Below are 21540 nucleotides of genomic sequence, written 5' to 3'. Positions count from 1 at the left end.
AAACGCCACCGCGCCGGGACAAAGGGAGTCATGGCTAATTTAAAAGCTGGGAGGAAGCATGGCTCACCTATCAGACCTGCCTGAAACGCTGCAGGGTTTGCTTTGCTGGGAAGGCAGTCTCCTTAATTATACCATTGACTCACCGGCTCATATCCCTCGTGCTGTGTGCTGATCTGCTTCCCACTTAAGAAAAGCAGTGGGGTTTTCCACATTTTAAAGTGTGTGTGTGTGTGTGTGTGTGTGTGTGTGTGTGTGTGTGTGTACTTCCAAATTTAAAACACCAACATGAAAAAGACTGTAAGACTCAAAAATACCGCCAAATAAACGCTAGGCAGAACTGCACACAGCTGCCCGCCCCGGCTCTGTCCACATGACCCCTTCCTCACACTGACTGTCCTCATCCAGTCAGAAACCCTGTCCTCACAACAGCTGGCGGAAATGAGACAGAAATGGGAATCAACTCCTTGATTCACAGGCAAATTTTTAAAAATATTTACCTATATAACACGCCTATAATTCCAATCGCATCAATGCGTAGCCTATGGAGTTTGGACTGGTGTCAGGGGACAGACGGAGGGCTGCAGCGAAATTATTCAGATATCAGTGATAACCTGGGAGCACACCAGAGCAGGGCTTTCTGAGGGCACCACGTAGTTTGGGGGGGGGTTGGGGGGATTGGGGGGTGTACTGAAAATAAATTACAATGTGATGAAATCAATACAGAAAAACAATTAGCTATGAAAAGGGGATCCTGTGATGTAAGAAATATCTGAACACAAGCAACTACTATAAATGGGCCATTTGAAAAAAGACCCGGGCAGAAGTGAGAAACGTGCATGCGCGCGCATGCACGCACGCACGCGCGCGCGTGCGCACACACACGCACACACGTCATTGTCACACATTAGAGGGAATACACTTTAAAAACATAAATGAGCAAGCCAGGCGGTGGTGGCGCACGCCTTTAATCCCAGCACTAGGGAGGCAGAGGCAGGCGGATCTCTGTGAGTTCGAGGCCAGCCTGGTCTCCAAAGCGAGTTCCAGGAAAGGCGCAAAGCTACACAGAGAAACCCTGTCTCGAAAAACCAAAAAAAACCAAAAACATAAACGAGCACTATTACGTCACAAAAGGGTGGTGTGCACAACCAGGGTCTGCTCTTCGCAGGAATTATTTGCTTTGCCCCAGGAGCACATAGAAGAGCAAGTTAGGAAAAGCAGCTAATTTAAAGGCACAGAATCATTCTAAGCCCTCACCATTGTCTTACACCAGAGGCATTTCCAATCTTGCAGGCGGAGAACACTGCCACACGTCTTGTCGCAGACCGCACACTTGGCACTCACCGGCAAGTTGCCTTCAAGCCATTGGTGAGGCATGGCGACCTATGGACAGGAGGAAAGGGTGGTCAGAGCGAAGCCGGAGGATGCCATCCTCACCCTGCGGAAGATGGGAATGGCTTCCTACTCTACAGACTCCATCATGTGTATGCTGAGAGTCCATCACTCATTTTCTCCATACCTAGGGACCGCCTATCATGCCTGAATCCTAAAGGTATACAAAGAGAAGACAAAAGGCTCACCCTCTGAGCTTCAGCAGAAATCTAGCTGAGGAGAAAGGCGTGCAAAGGCTTTGGAAACAGTGACCGCTAAAGGGTTCACAGGCAAGAGACAATGGAGTCCAGGTTTGAAGGGGGGACTGTGGAGAGGAAGCCCAGAATCCGCAGAACGAACATCTCAGCTAAGGCTTGAAGACCACTGAGTTTGTCAGACCAAGGTCCTTAACGGCAACCCAGCCCAGAAGCCCTCCCAAGACTTACTTAGAACAGATTCCCCTACAAGCAGAGAACCGAGGAACGCCATGACGCCATCAACTAAGAATCAACACTTACGATCAACGAGCACTTGACATCTAACCCAAAGAACCCACACCCCCACTTAACTCTCCGCCATTAAGTTCTGCAAGAGCAGGGCATGAGAGAGTTTGCCAGGGAAGGGGGCGGGGCCACAGCAGCTTACACCATCCTCGTCCTCAATGATATCCTTCCCGATGGAGGCCAGCGTGGTCCATTTGCAGTTATTAGTTGCCCTCACCGCACATCTTTTGTGAGCCTTGAACTTACACACTAAAAAAAAAAAAGGTAATCATAAAAAGTCAGGGGTTTCCACGTGGAGGAAGTTAGAGCATGAAACTTTCAAAGGGGGGGGAATTGGGGGATGGAGGGAAAGTGGGGGGTGAAGGGGAGGTGGGGAGTGGAAGGAGGCAGGGGGAAAACAAGGGTGAAAGAAAAGGTGTAAGCTCCAGAAGCGGTAACTGAAATCTTAAAGTTTAGTGTCTTGATATTTATGAAGCCGTTAAAATGTAATATAATAGATTGCCGCTAAGAAGAGAAATTAAACAAACACAGAGAATTGGTTCTTCAGAAAAGAAAAACACAGACACGCACCCACGCTCAGGATAACCCAGCAACAAGAGTACTTGTAAAATACCACTTCTCGATCTAGGTATAGATTGGATGTGTTTAATTTGAGAAAATTCACTGAGGTCTGCATTTCCGGCATTGGCACTGCTGTGTATTTACACTAATGGTTTGAACCTGTCATAAGGCAAAGGTCACCCAGCAATATTTTCAAGTTCAAGTACATGAAGAAAACCATCAGACAGCGTGGGAAGCAGTCTCAAGGACGGGAGAGTAGCAAGCTGGAGCTGGGCCTGTGGCGCATGCCTTTAATTCCAGTACTGGAGCTGGAGGCGGGTGGATGCCTAGGAGTTCAAGGCCAGTCTGGAATATAGTGAGTTCCATGCAAGGACATGTAACATAAGACGGTCAGATCCTTCATTACTTCAAAAATCCTGCCATGAAATGAAACAGCTCGTTTAAAACAAGCAGCACACTTGATAATAAAATGCTGCACGCAATAGGCCTTGGGACTAACAAGCCGCAACGCAAGCAGTGCTGGGAAGCCAGACTGTTGCTATGGTCACCAGGAAATGCAAGTGACTTTTCTGCACCTACATTTTGTTAGGCGGCAACTGAATTTCTTCTGAGAGGGATGGAAAACAGCACATTCCCTGGCTAATCATGTCATTAACTAAAACCACAAAACTTCACAAATACTGTGGTAAAATTAGGACTTTTATTCCAATGTTTAGTCTTTGCCATGCTGGGTCCTCCTAAATATTAAACAGTAGTTAAGATAAGTATCCATATTTATATATTTGATATTATCGATTTCTTGAGATTACCACTTAAACTTGTTTCATTCAGATACTATTTAAATAATTGTGAAGGGTAATTTCTCGCTAGGATGGTACTTAACATTCTCAATGAAATGAAGAAATTATGAAAAGTGCTGTATTAATTTTTTTTATAGTGAGTCTATGCCTGTCTGACTGCTGTTTACATATCTTAAACGCGGTCACAGTCTGAACTGGCAGGAGAGGGAGAGGGTGCCATTACAGAGCTCCATCTCAGCCCCCAGACTCAGAGTAAACAGATGATCCAAGGCCAATCCCAGGTTTTCCCACCTGAAAACCACTAGAAGTGAGATTCTATCACTACTTTAACTTAAACCCTAGCTCCGAGTGCTCAAAATCACTTAAGATGTGACTGCATTTTCGAAGCAACTGGTATCGATTCTATACATGGTTCAAAGATAATACCCAACACTCCCCGTTCTTCACCACCGAAGAGGCACGAGCTTTCCCTTAGGAGCTATTGACTGATCTGCCTTTGATACTCATAGTTCCTAAATTAATAACTCACACATCTGATAATTAAAATTATAGCATTTTAAAAAAGAAAAGAAAAAAAGCACTAGCATGGGTGTAGTGATATTGTGTTCCCCAATATATTGTGCATCCTAATAAACTTATCTGGGGTCAGAGGACAGAACAGCCACTAGATAGAAGACACAGAAGCCAGAAAAGGTGTCACACACGCCTTTAATCCTATCACTTGGGAGGCAGAGATCCACCCAGATCTCTGTGAGTTCAAGCCACACTGGAAACAGCCAGGCATGGTGCACACGCCTTTCATCTCAGGAAGTGATGGCAGGAAGCAGAAAGGTATATAAGGCGTGAGGACCAGACAAGTGCAGCTGAGATCCATCAGAGACTTTCAGATTGAGGAAACAGGATCGGCTGAGAAGTTGGCGAGGTGAGGTTAGCTGTGGCTTGTTCTGTCTCTCTGATCTTTCAGTGTTCACCCCAATACCTGGCTCCAGGTTTATTTTTATTAATAAGACCTTTTAAGATTCGTGTTACACATGGGCCTTAATTTTAAAGAATCTTAAAGAAGTTTTAGTTGACAGTAGGAGGATGAGATGGTGTACAGTGTTCGCCTAATGTACACGGAGCTCTGGGTTCAATCCCCAGTGTCGTGCAGAACAGAGCAGGGAATAGCAATAGAGCATCCATTTAAATGAAGCTTAAGTAAAGGAAAATATTTCAAATAATGCAATATAAATAACCATTAGGAATTCTGCCAACAAATGTACACTCATCTCCACAGTCAATTAGAACAAAGAACACTAGAATGTTACCAAGCTCAAGCGATTTTTAGATAGTACTAGTTTTTTCAAGAGAACACTGAATTTTGACATATGCTTCCTTTCCAATGATTTCTGTTGAGCAACAGTATTTCCCCAAATCAGTCCCACGTGTGTAGAGCCCAACACTGAACTAGAAGAAAACTTAAGTCTTGATTTAAATAAACACATCTCCCAGGCCTTGCCCCTCACAGTGTTTTCCTGCAGTCTGTCTCTGCTTCTTTCATGACCATGCAGTACCCAGGATGAGGTGTCTACGGTAGGTACTTCGGCTGTTGGTAGGGCATACATGCGGAACACTACGGTACCTTCGCAGGACAGGCCATGGGAGGTAACTCCGGAGAGGCTCTCTCTGCACACGTTACAGAAGGTAGGCCGGGCATGGGAGCAGGCATACCAGTTATGCATCCCTGAGAAATGTTCCACATTAAACTGAGCCACCTAGAAAGGAAATGTTAGGTCAGAGTTGCCAAACAGGAGACCAAGGCTAGAGACTCACGACTATCTGCAAAATTCACTCTCCAGCGGGGACCCAACTATCGACCCATTACTCTGAACAGCAAAGCACTTGAAGTAAAAAAAAAAAAAAAAAAAAAAAAAAAACGAGAGCTACACAAGTTCTAATAAGCCTGCCAACACTTCCTTCAGCACAGGCTAGCTTGGGCTGTGGCAAAGACATGAAACAGGTACTTTACCTCATAGGGTTCTCTGCTCTGTACTGACTTCAGAGAGCTGATCCAATCTTCCATCTCCTTCCTGTTCTCAGCACATAGCATCAGCCTTCTGAATGGAGTGATTATCTGAAAGGAACAATTCAGTCTAGTGATTATGAATAACCAACAAGAGGGATTTCGGAAAGCCCAGCCTCTTGCAAGGCAGTTCCGTCTCTTCCTGGGTCTTTATTTCCTCGATGAAGGGGAGGTGTCTGTAACACCGAGGAGTCTCGTTCTGTGTGACAGAGTGTGTTCCAGGGAAGGATGGTACTCGGGACTCTTGGCCCGTCTCTGACTCTGTTGCTACTAACCAGGCCTTTTAGCTCTTTCTAAAGATTACTCCCACAAATAAACAAGCATTCTTACTATACGGAATGCATCTTGAAACCTGGTTTTTAAAATACACTTCGAAGTAATTTGCAATGAATGACACAGAGCTTTCAAAATGGAAAAGAGTTTTAAATTGAAAATGTAGTCTTAAATTTCATAACCGACTGACTATGCGATTTCCACTACCTGTGAAAGAGTCCTATGAAGGCTTTTTCCTCTCACTGTGTAGAAATTTATTGCATTACTTTTTAGTCAGAGCGAAGTGGGAGACAGCATAAAAATTCAAGAGGCAAAGAAAATATTTGTGATTTTCATTTCTTTTTTTCACGACACTGAGAAAAAGCAAATTAATTGTATTAAGAACCTTAAAGAAAGTGGAGTGGAACTCAAGCGATTTTAGCACCAAAGGTGCTTCAGACTAAGCTTCCAACTGAATTCTGCTTATCAACATAGCCTAGCGTGGCTGCTGCCTTGAGATCACTGAAACCTAAGCACTCACAGCAAAGAAGGGCCCATTTCTGGACTGCCAGACAATAGCAAAATGCTGCGTTCCTCCCAAGAAGTTACTTTCAAATCGTAAATTAGAGATCTATTTATACAACAAATATAAAAATTGCTTGAGTCCAAACTCTTGATCAACTAATAAACTAAGTATCTTACCATATATATATACAGCAGATATCATGAGTGATTTGGAAGAAAAATCATCTATTTAGCTCTTTCTAAAGATGACTCCCACAAATAAACAAGCATTCTTACTGTACGGAATGCATCTTGAAACCTGGTTTTAAAATACACTTCAAAGTAATTTGTAATGAATGACAGAAAGGGGCCCATTCCCTAAGAGGGAACTGGTGGACTGAACCACCCCTGATCTAAGCACGCAAGTCTACCGCACAGGCAACAGAGAAAGGAGCCCGTCCGGGCCACTCACCAGCCACTGCCGCCTCATTAGACTACACCATCTTCCAGAAGCCCAGCAGCTTTCACTACTTCTGACAGGCACTCGAACTTAAATAGAGCCAGCCCACCGTCACATGGCACAGGGGGGCACCAACCGCGCGGCTCTGCGTCTTTGTTAATTGCACATGAAATCGAAGACAGCCTCACTTTCGAATTTTCTTGTTTTAAACGACCTTCTTTGGGTAAAGCTTATTAGCAGTTGGTCACTTCTCTTCCTGAATAAATAGTTAATGCAAAGAGCAATGCCTCTCTCATTACTTGGAAGCCAAATGGATGCTTTATTGCTTCAAAATGTTTTTCTAGGGCAGTTCATCAAATGTGGCAGAGAGGTACCATTAAATCATAATATACTCCTGGCTCTGGAGGCTGGCACAGCGTCCAGAAACCTCCATGTTCCGCTGGCTCACTAATGTTATCTGAATAAGTATTGCCTCTATCATTTATTTGACTTTAGCCATACGACAGGGGGTAAATAGAAGGGTTCCTTTCACCTGTCATCCCCTTCTTTGATTTTGTTCTTTGTGAAATTCTAGGCAAAGCTCGGGACTGACAATCAAAACTAAAGAAGCTTTTAAAGCCATCACAAATTTAAAAGGCAGGGGAACAAGAGGCAGGCGTTGGCTTCTAAATTTTCTTAGAGATTTTGGAACTAGACAGATACTTCAATTCTAAGTGATTCCAGCAAGACGGCATAACTCACTCACAGGCACACCTTACATGCTAATGAAGAGTATATATTTGCGATTTCCACTTTTGAAGCAAGACTTGCTAAAAGATGAGCAGTCATGAGCAAGTGAAGATCATCATACACAAGAATTCAGACCCCAAAGTAAGTTTTTAAAGGCAAAAAGGCAGTAGAAATATTTTGATGGGTAGGCCTTGTGATTAATCACAATTAAGAATCTACTAATTGCAAAACCACACTCTCAGAAGTCAGTACGAAAAGATATCAGTCCTTCATAAAATGTTGTGGAACAGAGACAGCTAGCTTTGTAGCTACAGAGCTCAAGAGCCCAGCTGTCCAGGCTAAGTCAGGCTCTGCTCGGCCAGCAAACCTGCAGCCTGCAAGCCTTGCCTCTCCCCTCCAAGCTTCCATGTACTCGGTCTCCTCCCACAGCCATAGGATTGACACAACACAGACTCTGGTTATTCTCCAGCTGAACTCCATCACTACAGCCCTGCTTCTCACCAAATTTTATATGGGAGAGGTAGGAAGGGCAAGTTCAGAAAATTATTTGCTTCTTAGCTGGCAGTTTATCTGCCTCGGACTCTATTATGATCATAGGCAGCCCCTATCCTAAGGGGGATGCAACAAGAACTCCTCTCACACACTGGGGGGCTGGGGGGAGGGCTATCTTCCTACATCTGTTGGGGCAAGTCCAGGAAGTTTCTGGAACCAGAGGCTGTGCTACTCATCCTAGGATCTGAAGCTTACCCACCCTAAAGTGTTCCCTATCCCCGATCTGTAACTCGCTCTTCCTGTTACCCCAGTTATCACTATTTCCACGCACATGTGAACTAGTAGTGTCCTTGAACGATGACAGCCCCCGAGACTCTGGAGCACACACATGTGTTCACCTGTCATTCACTAAGTATGTGCACACTCTGCCAAAGCCAGAGAAAACACTACCGGGTTGGCCACAGGAGTCTGTAAGGGGGCAGAGGAAACCACCGATTTACTTGTCTGGAAAAGTGCTAGGGTACCAGGCAGTGGCATCTAAATTGCTTTCCTAAATGGTACCTAGGAAAGTAGAAAAACTTCCATTAGTAGAACGGTTAACAGTGAGAGTCACTGGCAAACGATCAATCCAACCACACTATTACTCACTTCCAAGGCTCAAGAATCTCCCAGTCTGGCTGGGTAAGGAGACTCTCTCACCCAGAAATAGGGACGGCTGAGGCAGAAAAACGTTTGAGGCCTTCCTGGACAAGATAGTAAGTTCCTCTGCCAGGCTGGGCTATGTACAGTGAGACCCTGATTCAAACACCCCCTCCCAAAAATTAATTCAGTCTGATACAGCAGTAATATAAATTCTGATGGAACTGGGACACCAAAGTTAGACTGTAAATATGCTAATGTGTACAGAAAAAAAGACACAAAAACAAAACCCAGATATATAGCCAAATGCAATCAAGACATTACAGACCAATTTAATTTTTTGTTCATTTATCTACAGTTTTTAAAGCAAATATATAGCGCTTCAGTGAAAAAAAAAATTGATTTTTTTTTTTTTTACTGACAGAAAGATGGGAGGTTTAGAATATAAAATTGTACAGGAAGGCTTTGGTAGGGAGAGGGAGGAGAGGAGAGGGAAGGATGAGGGGCCCAGGAAGAAGGACAGCTAATACTAAAGATGTTTGGCAAAGCTATGTAGAAACCTACTGTTTTATATGATTCCTAAACAGTTTAACTGGAGTTATCTTCCATGAGGAATAAAGGTTGTCAAATAAAAAGTCCAGGGTCAGTAGTGGATACCTGGCCTCCAGGTGTTGGTCACCAGTGTTCCAAAGAACCCCACCACCACCACCACCACCACCACCACCACCACCACCACCACCACCACCACCACCACATACACAAACAATACAGGTTACTTCCGTTGCTCTTGGCTGGCCATCAGAGCTTCATGTCAAGGCCCTATTGCTGAAGACGCACCATACACTTTCGTCTCGGGACATGGAGAAATCAAGTTGGTTTTGACTGGAAATCATCCCCTCTGCTGGCTAGCTTTCATAGTACTGGAAGGAAAGCACTATGCAGGGTGCCTGGGACAGGAGCCTGGGAGAGGGGTGGGAGGTTCACGAACAATCTTACCCAGCTGTGAACGTTGTGAACTAAAATGATGGCTGGTGTGGCAAGGTATACCCACAGGCGGCGCAAATGTTACAGAGGTAACCGACCATTTTCTGATTGGACTTCAAAGCTCACTCTATAGGAGGAGATCCCTGCTGGTACTGTGACCTTAGCCAAGAATCCATGGCCGGGGAGTTCATAATCCCTGGGTAAACCCACTACTGTTATTCTGCTAAGCAGGTACAATGTCAAACTGAGCTTTAAGGACACATCTCTAAAACCATACATTAGTGCAGACCTCAGACCTCATCGCAAAAGTTTCCTTGTAGCAACGGACAGTGGTTAATGCAGAAACCCACAACTGATCAAAGTACAGAGAATAAATATCTGTGGGATGCTCAGCTACAATCTATATCACTCCACCACCGCCACCCCATAATACCTCACGCAGACCCTTTCACACAGAGGCTCCGGGGGAAAATGGAGGAAGAGGGGATAGAAAGTCTGTAAAGACAGTGGTTTGGAGAGGTGCGGAGCAAAGCAGTTCTTCAGATGCAATGTAACTGTGTGCTCACAACCGCTGTGGTTCCCTGCACAAGACCAAGACAGTGAACAGTATAGCATGGTACAGGAGGGCTCGTGAGTTCCCATGCCGGACTAAGGAACTGCTGGGGAAGAGAGTCAGTGTTCCTCAAGCGTGTGACCCCTAGTAGGCCAACCTCGTCGCAGTGGATGGCTCGACACCAAGGAGGAAGTGAGTGGCACAAACTGGACTGTGGAAGGGAGAGGAGGAGGAAATGATAAAGACAAAAGTTGGGAGGGTGTGGAGAGGTGGGAGCTGTATCTGGGAGGAATGGGGGAAGAAAAGGGGGGGTGAATTTGATCAAAATATACTGCGTGAAATTTTTAAATGAATGAAATTGCGTATGTTTTAAAAAGAATAGTAAAAGGTAGGGTGGACCTAAGTAGGACCCCTCGAGCTCTTCTATAGCTCCCAATCACCTGGTCTGTTTGCTTTTCAAATCCCAATTAGAGCTACTACCCTCTCATCCAACGAAGGCATGGGTACCAATCCTTTAAAAAACAAACTAACAAACAAAAACCCCTCCAGGTGATTCCAAAGTGGAGATAAGTTTGAGAACCAAAGTCTACAGGTAATTTGCATTCTATACAACAATTTTTGAGCTCAAAACTGAAAGGAGTTTCTAAAGAGCAGTGAATCAGAGGGAATTGTCTGGCGTCAGGGTAACCTAGCCTAAATCCCACCAGCATCCTCTTTTGTCTCTGGGGCGGAGACGATGCTTCTGAGCCTCAGTGTTTCCAAAGCTAACGAGGGACAGAGGGGTAGCTCAATGGTGGTCCGGGGTCCATTGATGAGACGATTCAGGTTAGGCTTCACTAAAGGCGGTCTGTCTCTCACCACTGACGGAGACGACACCTGCACTGTCATCTACAGGTTTCATACTTATTGCTTGTATTTGTGGTCCAAAATGAAAGTCAGGAGAGCTCTGATCAAAAATGGAGGTCTCTGGCAATAAAACCCCAAGCCTAGTAAACTGACATCATCAGAATTATGATAGTGACCCAGCGACAACCTCCTTGGACAAAGAAAATAACCAACAAATTAAGGTTGGGGGGCGGGGGGGGGCAGGGGGGATTCTTCTACTGCACCACACCCAACCTTACCTAAAGCAACAGTGGTGAATGAAGAAAGCATGCAAAGATGAAGAGGTCAGAGTCCCTGTACAGCGAGAGAATATTCTAACACGCCATTGTTACTATCTATCATACCTAAGCTATAGAAGACAAAGAGTTCCTTATTTTAACTCAGATATCCGGCTCTGCCATAAAGGACATTCTCTGGTCATTTTCCAAGTCCAACAGCTTTTTCTGTTAGGAAACCCTTATTTCTGATCTAACGTTCTACCTGACTGCATCCACTCTGGGACAAGCTGTGTTTTAATCTGGATCCACCTTGCTGCAATACGAGTTCACACAGAGTGAGAAGTCTTTCCTGGAGAGCGGGACAGCAGGAGTTGTAATTGAGCTATAATAACTTTATCATCATATTTATTAGAATTTGACTTTCTCCACAGACTAATCAGATCCAAGGGTGAGCCTTTTTAACACTGGCTTTGCTATCCCTGTAGACTGACGTCTTAATATACTTCCATCCTTCCTTATGAAATCTAGACCCAGCTCTTTAATTATACATGGTGCCTTTTTTCTCATTCTTTTTTTATGGCGTGAAATAATTCACTTTGACAACTTAAATGTGCCAAACTGCAATGTGATCACGCATCTTAAGTGACTATTTTAGGAACAGAGATGCCCCCATTTTTTCAGAGTACACTGGGGACCTTCGCTGCCCAAGAGCACAGCCGTGCAAAAGCACAGGTGTGCACCTTCATCCAAAACGAGCCCATCCGAGCCCCAACACGACTCTCAGAAGCGCCATCAGAAAGCTTCGAAGGAGGTGAGGATCATTTCAGCTGCAATTTTGGATGTGCTCTGGCACAGCCACCCAAAAGATTCTGTCACTCACCCAGGTTATCAACCATGAGAGGTGATTTAAGTGCCTAACTTTCCTATCAGTAAAGGCAGTGCCTGGTCTCAACGATGTCAAAAAGGGTTCTCTTAACCTTCCCATTTCTCTGTCTCTGTTTTGGCATCCTTCTGATCCCAGACCACAGGACTCTGATCTGCCTGCAACATTACTCCTTTTGGGGTCACCAGCCTAACAGAGCCTTCCATGTCCAACACCTCACATAATACACCACGAGACTATGATCTCTAATGTCTTGTTTGACTCTTCTGTATAAAGTTGGTACCACAGTCTTGTTTTACATACATTGAACCAGAATTTAAAGGTAGAGAGACAAACAGCTAAGGTCCCTATCTCTCACCTGGCCAATTCATCAGCTTCTAATAATACCGGTCCCTTTGGGGATGTGCATTTGAGTCTTAAATTTAGCTTCCCAAGTAGTCTAGTGTCTGGGGTCAGTATTTCGCCCAATTGATTACCTCACTGTTCAAGCCCATCTGTTTTCTAAGATGACAATTATTTACCTATTTTTTTTCTGGGATATTAATAGATAATAGAGGTTTAAAATACATTTTCTTCCAAGGTTGCTTACATTTTAATGGAAGAAATGGCATTATAACAGTAGTAGTACAATACATTAGTGGTACAGCACATAATGGAACTGAAGTGTGACATAATGTCACCGCGAGTTCATTCAGGGCACTTTGACCAAGGAAAGTGCCCTGAGCATTTTCAGCTGACAGTAAATTTAAGTGAACAGAATTTCAGGATAAGAATAAGCCTTACAATTCTGGAGACATGGCTTAGCGATTAAAAGCACTTTTATCCAGGGGGCCTGGGTTCAATTTCTGGCACCAAAAGGATGGCTCACAACCTCCTGTTACTCCAGCTCCAGAGGATCCGGTACCCTCTTCTGGCTGCTCTGAGCACTGCATGCATGTGGTGCATAGACACATGCATGTAAAATACTGATAAACATAAAAACAAACTTTAAAAAAGAAGACACATTTATCAAATTGTTGGAATGTACACACATTCATTTTTTTTCTATGTGAACACTACAGAAGTTACACCGAATGGTTAAGGAGGGAAAAAAAAAGTCCTCAAACACAAATTTCACCATATCCAAGATGAAATGGAATAATTTATAAAGACATTATAGAGCACTGATAAAATTAAAGCTGACTTACTTTAAAGTAAAGCGCACGCATACTTCATTACTAATTTACAGATGAAATTCACTCAAAAATTTTACTATGTAGGCAACATACTATGCAAACAGGACTCTCGATCATTCCTTATGGAATACCAGCACAGAACCATGTTTATATTTGTACATCAAACACATGCACGCATGTGCGCACGCACATGCACACGCACGCACGCACGCAAGCACGTACACACCTTTCACTCTTAAAGACCTTTCAAAGTCAATCTGCACTTCTGTTCTGACAGACTCTTACTGGTCAATCACATTAACTGAATAAGAAACAACTTAGAGATCTCTGGTGTGTGTGGGGGGCTGTGAAGGGGGGGGTCCTGTTATGGAGATTTGTAATCTCAAAAGTCAAAACAGCCCCCAGAGGTGCTGAGAATAAAAGGGTGGGCTTGTTATGAACACAAGGAAGTCTGTGCCATCCATGCCTGCCAAGTTTTCTGGCATGGAGAAGCTGTGTACCTTGGGAGGTAATATTGGTTTCAACAACTGAACTGGAAATCGAGTAATTACCAATACACAATGACACTGATGTGGGAGAATTCTACAGCAGAATCAAACACATGACTCACTTGTGGCAGGGGTCGGTGAGGACAGGAGTCAAGTATTGAAGAGTAACTTCTGGTGGGAACTTTAGAAGTACAGAACACAGTTATTCTAAGAAGCTGCTGAGTGACAGAGTCCATCCTTGCCAGGAGTGTGCCTCTCTTCTTTCTTGTAGGAATACCTGACTCCTGTCCTTGGCAGAAAGGCACTGACTCCTCCCTTATCTCCAATTAAGTATGAATTAATTCTGTACAACATACTGCCAAAAAAAAAAAAAAAACCACTAAATGATCTGTCCACAATTTGTTGTTTCTTATGTAAACATAAAAATAGCAATGGTATACTGTTCTAGCAAGGAAAATGAAGTGATTTAATATTCCTTCACCATACGACGGTGAACTGCACAGCTGTATTCAGCTCAGCCTTTCCCCTTCACAGCTGGAGGGATGGTTCCCAAAGAGTGTGGGGGTGAAGTGTTCTGCTGCTCCAGCAATATTTGGGGTGAAAGTTGGGGAGGAGAAGAGCGAGAGCCTCCCTGTGGTAACTGAGGGATGTTTCCCGGAGAGTGTGGGGTGAAGTGGAATGAGTGAGATTTGCCTTTCCGCTTCAGATAAAACAGGCAAGGAGCACGGAGGAGGCAATGAAATAAAACAGGCAACAAGAGGGGGTAGGCAGGGGTAAGTGGCATCCGGGGCAGAATCATCCTAAACGCTGGTCATTTTGAAAGGACTGTGATGGCTAATCTTGGATGCTAACGTGATACACTGAGCAAGAGGGACCCTTGAGTAAAGAACTGCCTCCATCAGACTGGCCGATGATCATGCAGGTCTGTGGGGCATTTTCTTGACAGTTAGTTGGCACAGAGGGTCCAGCCTACTGTGAGTTTTTAATGTCCCTAGGCGGCTGGGCCTAGGCTGTATAAGAAAGGCTGCTGACCATGAGCCTTGCAGTAAAGCCAGAAAGCAGCGCTGCTCTGTGGTCTCGCCCTCTGCTCCTGCTGCCGTCCCTGCCAGGACTCCCCTCAGTGGTCAACTGTAACCCAGAAGTGTAAGCCGAAGAATCCCTTTCTTCCCCCAAGTGGCTTTTGGTCATGTGTTTATCACATCAACAGAAAGCAAACTGAACAAGCACTGATATGTTTCCCAACCCCAACCTCGACTCTTTAAAGGCTAGGGTGAGGGACTTGAGAGTCCTAGTCTCCCTACACGCGCTAACATCCTAAGCAACGTTTGGCCCTGAACTCAAACAGCCACCAGGCCAAGTGTCTGGCCTCCTACCTCCTTCTCTAAGACCAAACCCATATTTCTCAAATAATGTCATCTTCCTTGTCCAGGCAGTAAGTGTGCGCAGAGGCCCACAAGTTAAGGCCTCTGAGCACCGACTGTAATGGGAAGGGGGTGTTGACGGACAGTAGCTCTCAATCCCACTGCCAGAATTCATGAGTGTCAGCGGTTTTTCCTAAGACAAAGTCAGCGTGGCTCCCTCCTCACACAGTCTCCTTGGAGCCAGGGATGGAGCTCAGTGACCCGGTGGGTTTAGCACTGGTGAGGTCTTCACTGTGATTTTCAGCGGGACAAAACCGAATTTACCCCGAATTCTTGATTAAGGAATCGTGGTTTCTTGGCAATGTCACTTTCCATGTTAATCTGACTCCCATATACAACTGAAGTTATTTTTTCTAATTGCCTTAATGTAGAACATAAATTCTACCGTCTATTTCCATGAAACAAACAAACAAACAAACATGGATCTCAGTGTTCTCTCTCACTGCCAATAAATACTCCCTCATAGTCTCTCAAGTGTGGGAAAGGCAAGAGAAGACATGTTAGGATGCAGGCGGGCTGCTGTGCCTGGATCATTCCATTAAGATCTGAGTGTGTGCTAGAAGTGAAAGGCATTTATTAGCTACTTTGGAGGCAGAATTAATGGCCTGGAACACAGCTTCAAGTTTAGGTAGTTCTAGTGTGGATGTTTAGAATTTTATACGTCCAGATATTATAAGTAGCTATTTATGGGATCATTGGAACAGGCCAGGAATATATTCCTATTGTATAATATGTTGGCATAACTCAAACAGTAACAATCTGTTTTCCTTGCAGGACCATAAGGCTCAAGGGTTTTCTAAGTCACCAGGGCCGTGGACGAGATTTGAACTGAATTCTTCCCGCCTTCCTAGCACCTAGCACAAAAGAACGGGAAAGACTGTGCTGCCCATTCTGGAAGGTTGGGCTGGTAGTCCACACTACTCATTTTTTCTTATTTAAAAATGATGACGAGAGGGGGCTGGAGAGTTGGCTCAGTGGGCAAGATGCTGGCCTTGCAAGCACAGGGACCTGAGCGTGAGTCTTCAGAACTGAAAGCCAGACACGGTGCTGTGTGCTTATCCAGGTCTGGTCAGGTGGAAACAGGCAAATTCCTGGGACCTTCTGGCCAGGCAGCCCAGTCCACTTGATGAGTTCCAGGCTAATGAGAGACACTATCTCAAAAAATAACCTGGTGAGTGGGACCTGAGGAACGACAGCCAAGCAACGATGTCCTCTAGTGTCCACACACACACACACACACACACACACACACACACAGCACACGCACACACGCACACACACGTGCACACAGTCACCTGTACATAGGCAAACATATACACAGTGATCATAACTCAGCTGTAAGCAGCACTATCTCAACCCCACAGGTATATGCGTGCTCTCTGAAGATGAACAACAAAAAGCATAAGAAAGGTGTTGGCGAAATGAACCATAATGATCACAATCTGCTTCGTTCACTCATGGATAGGTCACTGGAAACCAGGCACCCTCGGGCAACACAGCATTTACAAAGTACATACTCTCAGATGGCGTTGTGTCCGGGTATTACACTGTACGTGAGAAACAGTATTTTCTGCATTAATTGTAATGCTGAGGATCATGGTGTATCAGAAATTATTTATGTCGGTTGTTGCAGACACACCCACTGTAAATTAGTGGTAATTAGTTAATGAGCACATTAAAAGTGTTACCATTCACTTAGCATTTTCAGAATGTACCGGAGATCGGAACAATGCATTAGCTTCGTTCCCTTGGCACAAGCTGTTTGGTTTCTAACTGTAAATGGCTTTGTACGAAATACATAGGCGATGGGAGATTTCAAAACAAAATAATCATCTTGCTTTGTACCGCTCACTACAAAATGGGATGCTTCTAAAACTTAAATTTCCCATTAGTCCATGCTCAGACTTGAGTAGTGGTGAGGACACTTGGCTTTGCTATGCACTTAAAACAAGCCATGGAAATAACACCCTCCAATCACTTTAATAGAGTTGACACACCTCTCCAAGTGCCTGCTCGATGTTCCCAGGAGATCTTACAATTACTTGAAGTTTATATCATCCAGGACTTGCGTCCCATTTTCACTTCTTGCCAACCTGCTTTTGTATCTATTTCCTACTCTTGATTCAAGTACTACTTACACCCCAAATCCAGTTCTACGTTAGCTTCCTCCTCTCATCCCCCTCACTCTGACCACAGCCCTCTAGCCTTCTGCACAAGGCCTCCTGTTTCTTCTTTCCTTCCTTCACACGGCAAACAGCCAGGCCACCCTCCTATCAGGCTTCCTTTGGATGGAGCGCTGTTGCCCAAGATGCTTCTCATGCTAATCCCTGACTCTTGTCAAGTGCACCAGATGGGAAGCTGCCAGAGAGGGTCGGGAATACATAATTCTTGATAGAAAATTCAAAACACTTTGAGAATGGAAATGTCTGCAGCTTAAACCTGCCCCAGTTACCAACTTCCTTTCCTAAAGATAAACACGGGTCAGCTTCTTTGTGTATCTCTCCAGAGACAGTCTATCTATATGTGAGAACTGTGTGCTCCCTTGCGGTTTAAACACACAAAAAATGCATGCATACACAAGCACACAGTAACGTTAGGGAATCTTAACTGTTCTGTAGCTGAGTTTTCTCATTGAATAAAATCAGCCTGTATTGTTTACACACGCACATCTAATTCAAATGGCTGCATAGCATTCTGCTGTGATGTGTTTCATAATTCAATCGTCTCCGTTTGACATATCTGGGTTCTTTCCAGTCTCTTGCTATGACAATGTACAACCGATGCCTCTATTAGATAGATAGATAGATAGATAGATAGATAGATAGATAGATAGATAGATATGTATATGTGTGTGTGTGTGTGTGTGTGTATGTGTGTGTGTGTGTGTGTGTGTGTGTGTGTGTATATGTGTGTGTGTGTGTGTGTGTGTGTGTGTGTGTGTGTGTGTAGTCTGCCTATATGGAACGGTTCGCTATCCTTCCTGATTCCAGAGCTGAGGCAGTGAAGGCTCAGATCAAGACATGCAGCAATCTCTTTACACTCTTTCCTGTGAAGTGTGTGTTGCTCACAGCAACTCCCAGGTTAGAATCTTCCAGAGATTTTTTTTCTACAGCCATTGTGAGGTTAACAGTTTCAGTCCTTGCTGGTGGACCTATCTCTGCCCATCATGAAAACGCTGCTAAGTACAGTCACACGAAAAGTTACCAAGGCTCCAGGAAGGCACAGCTGCTCTGCAGCGGCCAGCACAGTGGCCCCAACAAACACAGTGGCTTTTGCAAGACCTGCCGGCCACCGGGTCACTCTTACTTGTTCACGGGACTCTGGCACAGAAAATGAACAAGGTTTGTGCAGAAGCTAGAACACAACTGGAAAGATGCCTCAGCCAGTAGAGTGCTTGGGGGCCAAACTTCTATCCCCAGGGCTCACATCAAAAGCTGAGAGGGTGCTAGCTTCAGCAGCCCTGGGCAGGTAGGAACAGGAGGACCTCTGGGACCTGCTAGCCAGGCCAGCGGAAGAGTAAGTAGGAGGAGGCGTGGCCACATCGCGAAGAAGAGAGTAACTTGAGAAGACAAGATGTAGGATGCATAACTAAGCAATCATGGCTACGGTGTGCTCTCACCCGCTCTTGTCGCTTTGGCTCCTGTCTCTCCTGCAGCAAGGTGCTCTGACGAGTTGTCAGAGCTGTGTGAGATCTCTTTCTTAGAGACAAGTTCCTCCTCTGGCTGGCGCCAGGCTTCCACAGTGTGTCTCCCAGCATAAGATTCCCAGGGAAACTGCAATTTTTTTTTTTAGGGATTACTGTTTCAAAGACATCTCTCATGACAGGTGTACTCTTGGTTTCTTGTGACTAGCCTGTTTTCCCTCAAAAATCAAAAGACTAACTTCTGCCTCGAGTTCCCTGCCAGTGGGAACAGTGTACCAGAAGCTTCTGAGAGGGCTGGTTGACCCTCAACCCTGATTAGCTAATGCAGTCTGAGTTTCAGGACTGACCAAACCCTTTAGCTCTAGCTCACCTACCAGCCGGTGTCAACGGATGAAACCAAGGAAAATGACAAGTCTCCAGCTTGCCTGCGCTCCACCTCTCGGCCACCAATAGGCGTCCAATCTCACTGGTCCACAGCAGACTGGGCTGTCAGTTATCCTTCTCGAACACATACCTATCTCTGTCATCATGAATCGAAAGTCTAGTTTGGACCAAGTGTACACTGAGTCCAAAGACTATGAAAATGATTAAGGCAACAACTACTAAACTGAAACCCTCTTTTGGGCAACCTCTAACTTAATAACTTTATCAGAAAACTGAATTATTACCTGAGACTGAAAAAAAAAAAAATACCGAGGAAGATTAAAATGTCTATTCCTCACTTGTCTAATGAAAACAGTCAGCCTAGCAACCAGCATAAGACTTGGCACCAGACCATAAACAAGTACTCTGATCGTTGCTAACTGGTATCCCTGTTCCACCCTACTTCCTTCTTGCTTACCAAGGGGTGATGCTTCACTATGAATGGCCAGATCTGAACACATTCTACCAACAATGGTGCTCCTTGGAGTTGGAGAAAGGGCCCAGCATTAAGAACACTGGCTAAGGTTCAGTTCCAAGTACCCACACGGCAGCTCACAAAATCAGTAACTCCAGTTCCAAAGGACTAGACACCCTCTTCTAGTCTCCATGGGCACCAGGCATGGGTACTGACAAAATATTCATAGACATAAAATGACATCTTTCAGAAGGTGATCATTTACCAGGTTGCTACCATCATATGAACCTGAAAATTCTAATAGGCCATTCATTCTCATGGAACGCACTCAATATTAAAATATTAGTGATGCCTTTAGATAACTATAAAAATGTACCCAAAGTAAGTTCTCTGAACCCCAACCCCTTTAATCTGACTTCTGGAAGGAAGAATATTCCATGGGCTAATTGAAATAATCAAGTGAGATATAAAATGAGAAGCAGCTACATACTCACTATTCATTCTGTTTTATACAGCCAAGAGGTTTCATAAATAAATTTATTGCTTTCTGCCTTCAATCGCTAAGATCTTGTAAAAGAACAGGCTTTCCTTGGTGCTATTTTAATTTTTTTTAACATTCAACATAAAAGAATTGTTAAAATACAGTTTTAAAAACTAAAAGGTTGATTCTTGAAGTTGTCCAATGAAGCTATTATCTGTGAAGTATAAGGATGAACTCTATTCCCTAGAACATGTCATCCAGGATGCAAGGCTCCACAATTCAGAGTTTTGCTGCTTCATTCAGATGAATATCAGCTAGCAGGCCCTCTTTAGACATACGCAGATATTTAATATTCTATTTTTAAAATTGTTACTCTGACCAGTAACTCGTTTGCCCACATTAGGTCCCTATTCCAGGCATTGGCATGAGGCAGGATACATTGACCTGAGTACAGAGCCCTAGAGTCTGTACTGCCAATGGGTATCAGAAATCAGAATTCACCTACATGAATACGGGGCCCAAGTGCTTTTGAGTGAACCCTTCCTCCAAATAAATGCACTAAAGTTCAAGTAAAACATGCAGCCCTTTCTCAAAGAATGCATCTACATGTGACTGAGACTGTCAGTGACATGCTGCCTGGACATTTTTAAATCCTCTGCAAAGCAGGATGATTGGAGAGGCTGTAGCCCTGCCCCGGTTCAATATCTGAGACAGGCACCCTTGCCCGTTTTCATGCAGAAATTCTACGGAGAAAAGATGGGTTCTTAATGGTTAACTAACTGCATATAGTTACAAGGGACAACGGGGGGGTCAGGGTGACAGTGATGTAATCAGCTCAGAACCTTGTATTTGGAACCTGTGAAGGGCCTTGTACATGAAATATCTACAGAAAGTACAGATTCCTCATTTGTCCCAAGGCTCAGTGTGGCAGGCTGCCATTCACTGGACACCACAATATGGCAGAAACACTGGGGAGGTCAGTCCTCTAAGACAGTCCGCCAAGGTTCAGGAAACTTCATCTCAACAGAAATTCTCTATTGGTCTTGCACAAAATGGCTCAGACTAAAGACCACCTAGGACACCAGCTTCATAAAACCCTGGCAATGGGCCCAGTGATAAGAACTTGGTTGTTTGTTTGTTTGTTTGTTTGTTTGTTTGTTTGGAAGAAAAGGAAGGCTGGCCTGGAACTCACTATGTAGCCTAGACTGGCCTCTAATTCATAGCAATCCTCCTGCCTCAGCCTGTAAGTAGTATGTTAACATAGAGTCATTTTAAAGTATTATAAAATATTTGAATCAACATAGACATAAAATAATTACACTGGCTAAAATAATTAGACTAGGTTCCTAAATATTGTGTAATCAAAGTCGAGACCACTACAATGATTCATAAGAGGCAAGAATCATGTCTGTAAGACTTATTGCTTTAAAAATAGTCTGAGTCACTGCATATAACGTAAAAATTTCATAAAGATGCAAATATTTATAGAGATATGAAAAACCAAACATCATGGAGGAAAATGGGAAAATTCTGTGCCTATGCTTAAACATGAAAGGCTGCAGTTTTCCCAAAGGAAAAAACTTCATAAATATCACTCATTT

The 21540-nt window shown here is 44.2% G+C and overlaps 1 protein-coding gene across 1 annotated transcript in view; it reads right to left on the bottom strand.

The window, feature by feature from the left end:
* Nucleotides 1–21540, bottom strand: part of Dgkh (diacylglycerol kinase eta) — a 179682-nt gene that overhangs the window by 68333 nt on the left and 89809 nt on the right. Inside the window, 4 exon segments of the mRNA XM_028878585.2 lie at nt 1255–1380; nt 2014–2120; nt 4854–4986; nt 5241–5345. Coding sequence (XP_028734418.1) covers nt 1255–1380; nt 2014–2120; nt 4854–4986; nt 5241–5345 — 471 coding nt within the window.

This window comes from Peromyscus leucopus, chromosome 9 (genome assembly GCF_004664715.2).
Source record: "Peromyscus leucopus breed LL Stock chromosome 9, UCI_PerLeu_2.1, whole genome shotgun sequence".
NCBI lineage: Eukaryota > Metazoa > Chordata > Mammalia > Rodentia > Cricetidae > Peromyscus > Peromyscus leucopus.
Note: the sequence above shows the minus strand (reverse complement) of the source record. Positions and strands in the feature narration are given on the sequence as shown.